Here is a 14,507-nt window from a genome sequence, read left to right on the forward strand (position 1 = left end):
TATCACTTTTATATCAGTCAGACACCTCTGTGAAAACTACATAAATTTGCAAATGCTGCACCTACCACAGAACTTGTGAGGATAAATGTAAATCTGATTACTTGTGTAAAGGACAAAGTGATATCATTACATTTTTGGTCAAATATATGTATGTAAGTAAAGAGGGGGAGAAAAACTGCTTTCCATCAAGGTTTGGAAACAGTATAATAGCCAGGCACATTGGGGCATGCCTGTAATCACAGCACTCAGGAGGCTGAGGCAAAGGAACTGTGATGAGTTCAAGACTAGCCTGGGGTACAAAGTGAGTTTAAGGCTAGCTTGCACTCCATAGTGAGACCCTGTCTCAAAAACACAACAAACAGTGTTAAAATTAGTATTCTTGGGCTATGGATACAGCTCAGTAGTACAGTGTCTGCCTGGGAAGTATGAGGTCCTGAGTTTGACTTCTGACACCAAAAAAATTTTTATTCTTTTACTCTTATCTCTTATTTATTTTTATTTTTTTGAGACAGAGTCTTGCTATCTAATTCAAGCTGGGCTTGAATTCAATACATAGCCCAGGCTGGCCTTGAATCCACAGCAATCTTCCTGACTCAGCCTCTGGGGTGCTGAGGTTACAGGTGTGCACCATCATGCCTGGCCTTTTTATCTTATTTCTGAAGATCAGAAACAGTAACATAGGCAAACCTTTCTGATCTAGATTTTTAAAAATCCACAGAAGCCTATCTATACTGACTCAAATATACACACAGGCAGACGCAGTAAGATCATGCCATTTCCTCCCTCAGAGATGTGTATCACAAAGCAACACTTTCATCTTCATCATACTTATGATGATGATTTTCTATCAAGGATTAACTATTATTCTTTTTTTTTTTTTGTCTTTTTCACTTTTATCGGTACCGGGGATTGAACTCACGACTGCCTGCTTGCAAGGCAGGCAGGCGCTTATGCTGCTGAGCTAAATCCCCAGCCCCCAAAGATGAACTATTATTCTGACTTTACACAGTAGGAAACTGAAGCCTAGCAATGTGACTTCGGTCAAGGATCTGGGGTGAGACACTATTTGAATTCACATCTTTCGGGCTTCACAGGCCTGCACTATCTCAATGATGCCAAAATGCTTCTTGATGAGGATTAAGTTATCAAAACAAACTGGGCATGGTGGTGCCCACTGTAATCTCAGCATAGGAGAGGCTGAGGCAGGAGGACTGGTGTGACTTTGAAGTCAGTCTCGACTATGAAGCAAGACTCTGCCTCAAATCAAACAAAACAGAGCACCAAAGTGAGTAAAGGTCAGAGGACTGGTGCTGACTGACTTGACCAACTGAACTTAGACCAGCATACTGCTTAGGAACCCTAGTACAAGTTATCAAACACCTGGGGGCTAGTTTTTCTGTCTGGAGATAAGTGTATAACTACGTTTTTAAAAAGAACTGAGAACGGTGGCACATGCCTGTAATTTCAACTCTCAGAGGCTGAGGCAGGAGGACTGCCGTGAGTTCAAGGCCAGCCTGGGCTACAAAACGAGTCCAAGGCCGGCCTGAACTACATTGCAAAACCCCATCTCAAAAAGACAAAAAAAAAAAACCCACAAAAAAGTCATTGGCATGAAACAAACCCAAAAACTCTGAAAAAAAGGTTTAAAATTAACCTAGCCAAAAACTAATTATAAAGTCAATGTTTACCAGACTATAAAAGTTGATGAGAATGTATTCTTTAATGTACATACCTAATACTATGGTATAGTTAAAAGATGAATATGTATAGATCTCTAGCTCGTGTACTAGTCAAATATATAAAAAGAACACAGTCAAACAAATAGAAAAAAAGAAAAACATCTGTCATGATTTTACCAATGAGGGAACTGAGATTCAAAGTCACAGTGCTGCCAAGTAGCAGAACTGGGATTTGAAATGAGATCTACCAGCTCTCAAATCATATTCTTAAGCACTATCTAGTTTAACATTCATTAATTCAAATATTTAATATTAATTTAAATATTCATATGCATTGAGTAAAAATTCATTCTGTAAAAAATATTTCAGATTCTTTTGTTAAATCTGCAGGTTTATCAATAATAATGTAATTTTAAAAATTAGACAATTTATTGGTATATATATTATTTATTGGTAATGTTTATATTGCAAAATACTTGATACAGGGATGGTAATTTCCTTTTTTTTTTTTTTTTTTGGTATTGTGGATTGAACTTGCGACCTTGCACTTGCCAGGTGTAAGCTGAGCTAAATCCCTGGCCCTAATTTCCTATTTTCAGACAAAAGCAAATTATAATCACAGTCCTTGATGACTTAAACTCCCAATAAAAAGTTACTGAATATAAAAGGTGCTTACTTGTGCCTTTTCAGTACTTGTAGGATGGAGCTGTCGGTCGAATACCTTCTTCACAACATCAAGAAATAGACAGGTAACAACCATAAGGATTATGGCAAACCAAGCAGAACCACTTGACAGGAGCTGAATAAATACAAAGTACATATTCTGGGAGCTCAAAAATGGCCTGCGGAGAAAGACAGTGGGTTAAATAAAGGTGCAAACTAAATGACTGAAGTCAAGACATCATGGAAACTTACTTATTTCAAAGCAGCAATTTTAAGAGTACTCCAGAAAAATGTTCTAAACTGAAAATTAGCATAACCTCTTTGAACAGTTAGTAAAGGCAAGACAGACATTAGTTATTAAAACATAAAACCCAATTTAATGATTTAAATATTTTTAATAAAAACCACAATTTTTATTTTTAAAAATTTTTTTTGTCTTTTTATCGGTACCGGGGATTGAACTCACGACTGCCCGCTTGCAACACAATTTTTATTAATAGGAAAGTGGCAAGCAATTGACTAGATAGCCCTATCTTAGTGCTAGGACATCGAAACAATTTAGTAATACTGAAGGCCAAGAAAATAGTATTAGCAAGATATTTCTTATTGATTCAATTAATCAGTTAAAGAAAAGTAAATGACGGATTATTCAAGTCCTAGGCTGAGAGGCTTTTCTTTAAAAGAAATGCACTAAAAGCAGCCCTGGCAGCCTCTGCATCCACCCCCTGCCCTGTGCACACAGCCCAGATGTCCGTCATGCACAGACACTGAGCCGGAAGCAGAGCTGGAGGCAAGGTAGAGCTTTATAGTGGCTGGGAGCAGGGGTGGAGCTGTGAAAGGGGGTGAGCTTCCTGTATGTTGTGCCACTAGGGCTGCTCCTTTGGGGAGGTTTCCACCTCCAACCTTTCTTTATATCTGATCCTTTCTGTTGGCCTAGGCCAGGTTGGATTGAAGGTAACAGCTAAGAGGCTGGGTGTCAGGAGTGAGACCTTTGCCTGTCTCTCTACCTGTCCCACTCCTCTCATCTGTGCACTCAGGCCTGTGTGGGGGCTCAGGCCTATCCAGAAGGCCACTCTATTAACTATGCAGGAATGGCTGGCAGGATCACAGGGTGCTCCTTAAGATTCTGCCTGTGAGGTGTGGGGCTGGCAATCAATACTTGCTGGGCTGGAAACAGCCCCACAAGAGGGTTCAAAAGGGGCAGCCTTGGGCACAGGGTTGAGTTCAGTGTAGAGCATTGCCTATATCCCTGAGTCCCTGGGTTCAATCCTTGCACTCCCCACCTCCCAAAAAGGCAGTGTTGGGATGTGCGTAGTTCCAGGGGGGCACTGGGGCAGTGGTGCAAGCTTGGCTTGTAGAAAAACCTGCTTTCCTGGGTACTTGGCCTTGTGGGGAGCCCCAGCACAAATTTCAGTGACCCTGGAGCCTGCAGTGGTGTTATTTAGGGAGTCTGGCTATCTATAGCTTCCAAAGACTATGGAGAAATACAAAATGGAGAAAGCAGGAGGGTTACAATAATATGCATGAGAACATCTTTTATGATTCCACATGGAAGCTGATGGTTAGCTAATCCAACTTCTTTGTCTGATAAATCGATCAAGGACATACAGGCAAATGTAAGTTCTCCAAAAAACAAATCAACACATTACTTTCCAGTGCTTACCAAAAATTCATAGGAGAAACATGAATCTCTACCCTCTCCCTACTCTCAGTACAGTGGATTAAACCCAAGACTTTCACAAAACACTACACGCCCAACCCAATTTTGTTTATTTTTTGAGACAAGATCTTGCTGTGTAGTTCAGGCCACCTTTGGACTCACTATGTAATCCAGACTGGCCTCCAAACTCACAGCAATCCTCCTGCTTCAGCCTCCCAAGTGCTGGGATTACAGGCATGAGCTACCACACCTGGCACTTCCAGCTCTATTTTTATATTTTATTTTGAGACAAAGTCTTGCTGGGTGCTGAACTGTCCACGCTGAGCTGGAACTTTTGTTCTTTCTGTCTCACCCTCCCACTGTGCTGGGATTATAAACAGGTATCACCATGCCTGTTGAGAAGCATGGATTTTAATCTCTCAGAATGTATTAGTATCAGACTTCATTATTGAATATACAATAAAGTTTGAGAAAGAAACTAACTCAACAATCAAAATTTGATGGTTATATGGGACTTATTTCAGTGCATATATAAGTAATTTAGAAATAATACGGTTATTCTAAAGAACACTGATTATAATTACTTTTTTACCTTTGTGATCCTAAGGCTCAGTTTTCACACAGGAAAAATACAAAGGTTACTGTGATGAGTCAATTATTTCTTATATAAAATGTCTAGGTATTTAAGAAATGTTAAATTTATTTTTTTCTTTCCTACACATTAGTAAGATAAATGGAAACAAATGAGTTTATTAGGATAAGATCTCAAAATGAGTCCAAGCAGAATTTGCTCATATTATAACCTAACACAATAAATGTTTATTTACTATGGTGACACACAAGCCAGTGTGGTGGTACACCCCTGTAATCTCAACATTTGGTAGGCTGAAGCAGGAAGATTGCCATAAAAGTTTGAGACCAGCCTGGGCTACACAGTGAGTTCAAGGCTAGCCTGGACTATATAGCAACCCTGTCTCAAAAAACAAAACACAAAACAAAATAAAACATACTCACCAGAGAATCCCACTATAAAATAAAGAAAATATAAAATAAAATATAATAGATCCCCATGTAACAAGATGGTTGATCCAAGTCCAAAAATGAGTTTCCAGAGCCATCTAAAAGAAAAAAATTTAAAAAGTCTTAGAAATATAAAGTAACAAAGTTTTATCCTCTCAACTAAAGCTTAACAATAAAACATTAATTATAAAGAATTTAAAGAAGAGACACTAGTAGGAAACCGTAATTTCACATTTACAGTATTTTTCTTCTATGAAGTAGCAGAGTTTTAAGGTTTAAAAGTGTTGTTTTGTATTATACACAGAACAGCAGAATTTCAATGCTTTTTAAAAAAATCAGTTGAAGCTTTCCAAAATAATGAATTTAAAGAGTTTTCTGAGAAAAATTTAAATTAATTATTAAAATAGTAATCAAAGTATTCACTGATGACAAAGAAAAAGGGAAAACATACTTTTGGCAAAAGACATGAAGGAAACTATCAGTTATACACACATGAAGTATGTCCACACTCTAGGTTTAGTACCATACCTTCACTGTGACTGTAATAACCATGACTGTAAAAACCAAAGTGCCAAACGTCCAGTTTCCAAACATCTAAACAGAAAGAATAGACAGTACACTTCGTTGGTAACATGATGTTAAATAAGATGCAAAGCAATTTCATTTCTCCTAAAAATCTTTGTTTTTGGCAGTGCTGGGCTAGGCACGTGCTCTGGTTCTGAGCCACACGCCTGATCCTGCAAATCATTTTAGTTACCCAAGCCAGTTACGTGAAAGCTGTGACTGTATAAATAAAGAATGAGCATGAGACAAGTGTTGTGCTTATTATTACCATGCACAATATTCTGTTTTATTATCAGCACTGTAAGCTGGGTTTCCAGTTGCACAGAGGGACTTTAGTTAGAACAGCTACAGGCTTCCCTGAGTGCTTTCACTCCTGTTGTGCTATAAAATGTATGTAACAAACCGTGGGACCACCGCTATCTTCTGAAAAACTTCCATCCAGTAGTTACAGTAGATCACACTTGGCACAGTATTGGTTTGGACAACATATGCAGAGTAGGAAAGAAAGAACTGAAACCTATTAATTCTGTGAACAGATAAAACTTTGCACTCTTTTTAAGTCTAAAACTTCTATGTCCATGTCTCCAAACATATTTTGTAAAGCAGTAAGTGTTGCCAATTAAAAAGGGAAACAACAGGATAAGCACTTCTGGGCCACAGTAGTCACTGCTGTCTCCTCTCCCCTCAATCCAGCGATGCCGGAATAGAGCCTCAGCCCAGCTTGGGTCTCCACGGTAAGCAGGCGCTGGGACACAGTGAGACCGCATGCTGCTCAGCATGCTTTCCTAATTTCACATTTCAAACACATGCTCATAATGAAGCAGTAACTTACAGATTTATCACTTCCTGGGAATTGCTAGAGCAGTCAGAATACAGTAACACTCCTGAGGTAAGCAAATAGACACTAACTCCTCATTTCTCACCTGAAAAATGGGGGTAATCAAACCCTTCCAAGAGGATTATTGTGAGGATTAGTAGATGTGGGGCATATGAACACCTGTGCAAAAATAAGCACCAAGTGATTCCCACTTTGGCCTTCTGCCATGTTAGACCACTGCCATAATTTTACAGTAATGTATACTAGGGAGCTTCCAGGAGAACATGGCAGACAGATAGCAGCAGCTATGGAGGCTCTCTGAGAGACCCAGCTTAGAATCCAGGAATGGTGTGGAGTGAGGAATCCTAAGCAAGAGGAGATATACCCTGCTGACCCAAGAACGAACTGGGCTTAGAGAAACCAACTGGGAATGCAATCCTGGTGCTATAACAGGAACAGATAAAGCCTCAGTGTGGAAGCTGAAGTCTGCACCATTGGAAGCCTCAATTTGGGTTTCCTGCCGCTGCCGCCGCTGCGTCTGAATCGGCTCGGCAGGGAGAGAGACGCGCGAAAGCTCTGAGAACGGGAATCAGTGAACGGAGTTGAGAGCCAGGATGGGCGGGGAGCCGTGCATCCACCTCCGGTGAGTGAGGGAAAACTGGGTCTCTTCCACGGTCTAGGAGACTCCAACAGAGGACATTCGGGGACTGGGCAGACTTGCCGGAACAGGGTGCTGTAGTAACTTCAGTCACATATCCCTCTCACAAACGGGAGTGGTGAGCAGTGCCTAGCCTACATGATGCTACTGGCTGAGACCCAGTAGGCTAGCAAAACCCAGGTTCCAGCACCTGGAGGTGCACCCTAGTGGTGAAGCCTTTGGTAGGTTGACCTGGAGGGGTGGGCCAGCATAGGCTGCCCGGTCCATATCTCCCTGGTGCGCTGCAGTGGACGGGAACACCTAGCCGGTGCAATTCAAACAGACTGTGGCCAACAGGGAAGGAAGCTGGGCCTCCTATATACGCTTATATATAAGGAACAAAGAATATAGGAAGAGGGAGCAACAAGAAAGGGTCCTCGGCCCCCAATCCTGAGAAGCAGGCAACAGCAGACACGCCACCAATCGACATAAAAGGCTATCTCCAGAGCCTCATAGATGAGTTCAGGAATGAAGTTATTAATGACCTGAAGCAAGACATAAGCAGACTAGTTAGAGAAATGCTAAGCACCACCCAAGAAAAAAACAGATGGTGGAATAGAAGAACAGACAAAAAGAGGAGAATTGTTTGATGGAGAAAATAGAGAAAACATAAAATACGTGAAGCAGGTTCAAAGAGATTACCAGGAAACTAAAAACTATCGAAAACTGGCATCACAGCTTGAAAGAAACTAAGGATAGATTATCTGAACTGGAGGGCAGATTTGTAATATGGGAGCATGAAATGAAAAACTTCTTAAAAATAACAAAGAAACAAACAGTAATAATACAAAGGCTAGAAGATGATAAGAGGATCTATAACTTAAGAATTAAGAACATAAAAGAAGAGGTACGGACACAAACAAATGAACTACAAAAGCTACTCACAGAAATAATCCAGGAGAATTTTCTCAATTTAGCAAAAGGTAAAGATACTCAGATGTATGAAGATACAGGACCCCAGCCACCTACAACCCAAACAGAGCTATACCCAGGCATATAATAATCAAAATTCCAGAAATCCAATATAAGAACAGAATATTAAAAGCCGTCAGAGACAAGAAACAGATCACTTACAAGGGAACACCCATCAGAATTACAACAGACTTCTCAGCACAAACCATCAAATCACAAAAGAGTGTGGGGGGAAATAATTCAAGCTTAGAAAGATAATAACCTCCAGCCAAGGTTGATATATCCTGCACAACTATCCCTGGAAATTGATGGAAAAACAAGGTGCTTCCAGGATAAAGAGGAACTAGGGGAATATGCAACCACCAATTCAACTCTACAGAGAATACTGCAGGATATCCTAAAAAAGAAAAATACCAAGAATCCAAAAATAGTGGCAGAGAGGCCACAATGAATGGAGCAGAAAACAAAATGAAGACAAACTGACAACTAATGACAGAAAAAGATCTCAACAGAAATGAGGCAGAGAAGATTAGATGATAGGAACAGCTATTTTGGAGAAAATGACACCATAATAGGTAATGCTGATTTAATATCATCTTGTTTTTTTTTTTTTTTTTTTTTTTTTTTTTGTCTTTTTCCTTTTTATCAGTACCAGGGATCGAACTCACGACTGCTTGCTTGCAAGGCAGGCACTTATGCCGCTGAGCTAAACCCCCAGCCCTAATATCATCTTGTTTTGAAGTCCCATCAAGATTTTGTTCTTCTGTCTCCATAGGTCTTATCATGATGTATCTTATTGGATTTTATTATATGTGATAGTATAAACAAAAACTTTTATAGACAAGGAGATTATACAGAAACCATTGTTCATTTTCTGTTAGTTGATTCTAAATACTGTAATACTGTCATTCTCTTGGTTTTATATTGTTTTGATATATTTGATGGTACAGAATACAAAGTTATACTGAAGATTTCAAGGAAAGAGACAATATGGTAACTACTTTTGTGTTGGGATTATCTTGTGGTGAAACACTATTTTGCTTAAATGGTTATGTTTTGATCTGCGCCGTTTTGTTGTTATGCCCTCTTTTATCTCAATCTCCATTTTATTATTTATTTTTATTTTATCCTTTTAATTAAGGGAAAAAAAAATAGCAGGATATATTATAGTAACCCACTTTGATTTTCTATTAACTTGATTTGAAACCCTGTATTGCTCTCACCATCTTGTTTTGACTGATTTTCCTCTATTCTGTTCTGCTTGATAGTACCAGGTTTGAAAGTTTAGGCAACAGCTATGAAGATACTGGGATTCATTATGACGTCCATTCTGGTTGACTATTACCTACTTTTGAAGACCTGTAATGTCTCCAATGTTTTGGTTTGACAGACTCTGTTCTGTTATGGTTTGGTTTGACAGACTCTGTTCTGTTATGTCACATTTGGTTTTACTTTCTTCCAAAAAAGTAATAAGAACTGTGGGAGTAATAAAACCCCAAATGTGTAATAGTCATTGTACAAAAGAGAGGAAAAGAAAGTGCTCTAAATGATATAACTGCATGTATATTTAAGTGTATAAGATAGACAATGATATTACTGAGTTTTGTTGGATCATTGAACAGAACTATTTGCAGTCTCACTGTTTGAATGTCCACTTTATATGCTTTAATTTTGTAACTTGAACAAATATTTCTAAGATGACAATATGTAATCCATTAACTAGTGATTTCCCACTGTTTATTTTTTTTTTCTGAAATTCTGTATAACTTGTACCCTTTTTCTGCTTTTTTTTTTTTCTTTTTCTCCTTAATTAAAAAAAAAAAAAAAAAGCACCAGGTGAACACTGCTACTGATACACCCTGAGACGGTTAGCACGCAGGGACAGTAACGTATCTCCTTGTGTGAAATAATTTTTGAAGAGCAAAATTATCTCTTAATGAGTTCATTTTAAAATTACATTCTATTGCTTTCTTTTTTGCCCTCCTTAAGACACAGTCTCACTATGTAGTTCAGGCTGGCCTTAAATTCACTATGTAGCTCAAGTGGGCCTTGAACTTGGGGCAATTCTCCTACCTTGGCCTCCCAAGAGCTGGGACCAAAGGGGTATGCCATCATGGCTGGCCATCTTCATGCTTTAATTTTCATTTGTATGAAGCTTCATTATATGAAAAACTTGAAATCTTTTATGTTTTTAATTTATTTACGTATTGGAAACTGAACTCACGGGCTGCTAGCCAGGTAGGTGCTGTGCTGCTGAGCTAAATTCCCAGTTGCCATCACTTTTAATATATGACCTTTTACTGGTGAATTCTTACTGTATATTTTTTTCTCTTGAAATTCTGTATTACTTCTAGCCTTTTACTGTTTTGCTTTGTTTAGTTTTGTTTTTCTCTTTAAATAAAAAAAATATATATGACCTTTTATATAATTTAACATGAATTTGACTTTTATTGCCCATGACACAAAATTATCAAAAACCAAACCAAAACAAAACACTGACAAGCATTCTCTAAGAATATGTATTTACCTGGCCATTTCCAAGCAGAGATATGTCTTTCCCCATCAGAAAATAGGATCCAAAAAAGAAAATAAAGGCATGACTGAAACCCAGGAGAGTCCAATAAAGAAATGTTTCAATGCTTAAAAGACGATTTTTACTAATATCCCTGTAAGTTAAAAAAAGAAAAGATAAAAAGGAACACATTAGAATTCACTTATTCTTTAACTATTAAACAATTATTACTTTTACTTAAAAACCAAGGTGAAGTCTGAACTTAAGAGGTCCTAAAAATATTAGAAGAATAAACCCACATTTATTAAGTTCTTCCACTCCACACCCTGTGACAGCAGCTGCTGTCCAACTCCGATATGCTTCCTCATTTGATACAGACACACACAGTACTTCAGTCTGGCTGGACAAGCTAGCTTCTCAGTATCACCCTGTTAATGTCCACCACTGCCACCAGTCTCTCTGCAGTGAGGCTTCTAAGTAACTCCGCGGTCCACAGCAGCCAGTACAGAGAAGCAGTTGGCACGAATCTTTGGGAACTCCTGTCCCACACCCAGGAAGTGGAAGTAATACAGCATCCGGGTGACTGGCTACCTGTGGAAGTGGAGCGCCACACCTCTGCAGGGACTGAAAACTTGTCCTGACAGGTTCCGCATCTCTGTTTTACCTGGGGACCTGGGAGTCATATCTTCAATTTGCTTCGTACTGAGTATTACACATAAGTTGGCAAGAGCAGGACAAGAGCTTGTGTTTTAGATACTCTAGAGACTGCTGACTAGAGGGTAACTTCTTTTGTGCAGAAGAAGCCAACTATCATTGGTTTGCAACCCTGTGTGTAAACCAGACAACTGCCCAGTGCAGTTCTAGGATCAAAGGGTTCACTCCCAAACCAGCCCGACGGTATGTGCCTATAGTCCCAGCACCAAGTCAGAGGGACTGCTGCTGTCTGAGGCCAGTTTGAGCTGCAGAGTGAGTTCAAAGCCAGCCTGAACTGTAATAGACTGTGTCTTAACAAATAAACAGGGGCTGGGGGTTTAGCTCAGCAGCATAAGCGCCTGCCTTACAAGTAGGCAGTCTTGAGTTCAATCCCTGGTACCAATAAAAACGAAAAAGACCAAAACAAAACAAAACAAAACAAAACAAAAAAACCCAAAAAACCAAACAGATAGAACTGGAACAATTACTCAAATTTTTTTTATATTAAAAAACTTTAAGCCATGTAACTACTGTACTTTCCTTGGTAAAGTATCTGTCACCAAGATACTATCCATATACTCATTTTTCAGGTATGTGTTAAATTTTGTAACTATTAAATATACTGACAATTAGAAGCAAGACACAAAGGACTGTGAAAGTTTAAATTTAAAGATACACAGCCATCTTGAAAAACACCCATTCATGTTTTGAACACACTTCTCCCATCATTCCTGTCACTTTCTTATTTGTTGTTGAGACAAGGTTGTACTGGCCTTGCATTCAGTATGTAGCCAAGGTTGGCCTTGAACTTGTAGCAACCCTTCTCTATCAGCCTCCCAAGTGCTGCGATTCTAGGTGTGCAACACTACACCTGGCACAGGCACCTTCTACTTTCTGAAGCAGTTCTAAAAGTCCTCTTTCACGAGTGTCTTTAGGTGTGTAGCTTGGCTATTTGATGTCCTGAGTTGATTTAAACATTCACCTTTCTTGGTATTTTGACTCTGGGGAAGAGTCAGAAGCCACACGGAACCAGACCCAGCGGCGAACAAGGACACGCTGGAATGGTTTTACAAGCCCTCATTCCACTGGATGGCACCCAGCAGAAACAGTCATTATATTTTTAATCACACCTTCAAAAGATACGAAGCCTTCCAGATCTGCTTCAGAAAGGGGGGTAAGTGTTCAAACCAGAGCCAGGAGTGACACCTTTAACACAGCAGCACAGGGGACTGAGTCTGAGTCTAGCCTGGAGTTAAGACCAGCCTGAAGTATTCAGTAAGAACCTGTTTCAGAACCAATGTGTGTTCTAAGTGAGGGGAGTGTTTCTGAGGGAGATCAACGGCAGCATGTCTTTCACTGTTTAAAACCCACATAAACGTTCCCTGCATTCTTGCATCAGCCTGGAAGGTGGACATTTAATACTGGGAAATACTTACCGATAGAGAGCAGGCTTGTTCTGTAATACATGAGGGTCTACGTGCTGTTCCAAAAGACTATAGATCAGAACAGGTAGGGAAGTAAAACAAATATTGTACAAAGTCAGGTACATGCTGTCATACAGTGTCTACAAAGAGAAATTGGTAGGAATTTTAGGATTCGGAATTACATGTATGGTACTTATGTATATAATTACAAAGAAGCATATTAAACATAAGCATAAAATTAGTTTTCAGTTTATACTGAAATCCGTTTTAGTAAGTCCAACTTGTTTTTAAGGTAAATGTATAATGTTCTAAGATTTAAGTACTTTGTGGGAATTGGAGTATTTTGTAATATCAGTTATTTCTTGAATTACAGTGAACTGGATATTTTAAGACTCTCCACAATTTGTGATGTAGTGTTGCACAATACTTCCACATTGATTCTAGGCTTCTTACTATTCCTTTGACACAATACAAGTACAGGTTTTTTTTAAGACAGGGTTTCATCATACAGCCCACGCTAGCCTCAAACTTGTATGTGGCGATCATCCTGCCTCAGTCTCCCAAGTGCTAAGATTACATGTGTGTGCCATCACGCCTGTCATGCTACACACACAGGTGTGCTGCTATACTCTTCGCAAGGCACTGAATAAGACTCTCTTCTTCCATAAAAATTCACCGTGGCCCAAGTTCTTGAGGATAGTGTTTCCTCTAAAAAATGCTAGTGTTGGTATTAACTCATATTTTGCTCTGCTTTATGTATTGTTTTTATTCTTATTAATGCTATGTCCCAAATTATACCACAGATTCCCTGAACACCCAATCAAAGTTCATGGCCTTCCAGCATCCTTTATTTTACTCAGGTGAAGAAACTGATACAGGTCTATCACTGCCTATCTAGCTACAAGTCACGAGCAGGAGAAGACAATGATTAAGGAGAGGAACAACCCCTCACTAAACTCCTCATTCAGCTCTTGTCTCGACAGTTTAGCTCCCCTGTGTTGTTCAGTTTGTGGAATACAGTGGGAAGAGAAGACGGTGCTCAATGAGAAGCAGCAGGTCCAAGCCATGGTTTCATCATTAACGCCACTATCTGATTCTGGACAGCTACTTCATTTTTGCAGATGTAACTTTCTTTTTCTACCAAATGAAACAGCAGATCAGGAATGGTGACGTGTCACATGTGTACAACCAGAGACCGACCCTATGCTCATTACAGGGACTGCTGACAAATGATAGTATTTCCCTCTGAAATTAACGGTTTAGAAACCTTTTCAATACAGAAATCTAGGTTTTCCTATCAACTATTTAAGGTTAACTTCTGGGATAGCACCTGCGACAATCCCTAGTCTAAGTCACTAAGGTTCCTTCCAAATTTAAAACAAGATGAGTAAAAAAAAGGAAGTGAACCTTCAGTCTACTAGCTATTTGGTCAGCTTGATGTAGATTCCATAAGACATTACAAGCTGAAAAAGTTATTAACCTGCTCCCACATACTGTTGAGCTTTTAATATCAACTTTTGTTTGTTTGTTTATTTTGCTTTTTGTCTTTTTGAGACACAGTTTCACTCTGTAGCCCAGGCTGGCCTCAAACTCAAAGCAATCCTTCTACCATAGCCTCCTGAGTCCTGGGATTATAGGCATGCGCCACCACACCTGGCTTAGTATCAACTTTAAAAAACCATCCAAGATTGTAACACATGTTGCTATTCACATTCATCTCAAATTAAAAACTGGAATAAGTATTATGAATATTATGTTGATTAAAACTTCTTGGAGAAGTTTTATCTAATTTTCTGTAGGACTAACAAAAATCAAAAAAGTTCCTCTACATGTGTATCAAAACCTGAAGATATATATCTTATTCCA

The 14,507-nt window shown here is 39.1% G+C and overlaps 1 protein-coding gene across 8 annotated transcripts in view; it reads right to left on the bottom strand.

The window, feature by feature from the left end:
• Positions 1–14,507, bottom strand: part of Atp11b (ATPase phospholipid transporting 11B (putative)) — a 104,522-nt gene that overhangs the window by 16,426 nt on the left and 73,589 nt on the right. For all 8 annotated transcript variants that reach the window (XM_063224366.1, XM_063224367.1, XM_063224371.1 and 5 more), the window contains 5 exons: positions 12,654–12,781; positions 10,540–10,678; positions 5,551–5,616; positions 5,017–5,120; positions 2,356–2,521 (listed from right to left, as the gene is read on the bottom strand). In XM_063224366.1, coding sequence (XP_063080436.1) covers positions 2,356–2,521; positions 5,017–5,120; positions 5,551–5,616; positions 10,540–10,678; positions 12,654–12,781 — 603 coding nt within the window. The remainder of the gene's footprint in view (positions 1–2,355; positions 2,522–5,016; positions 5,121–5,550; positions 5,617–10,539; positions 10,679–12,653; positions 12,782–14,507) is intronic.

This window comes from Cavia porcellus, unplaced genomic scaffold (assembly GCF_034190915.1).
Source record: "Cavia porcellus strain 051 isolate PalLab524CR breed Dunkin Hartley unplaced genomic scaffold, mCavPor4.1 scaffold_14, whole genome shotgun sequence".
In the NCBI taxonomy this organism is placed as follows: domain Eukaryota; kingdom Metazoa; phylum Chordata; class Mammalia; order Rodentia; family Caviidae; genus Cavia; species Cavia porcellus.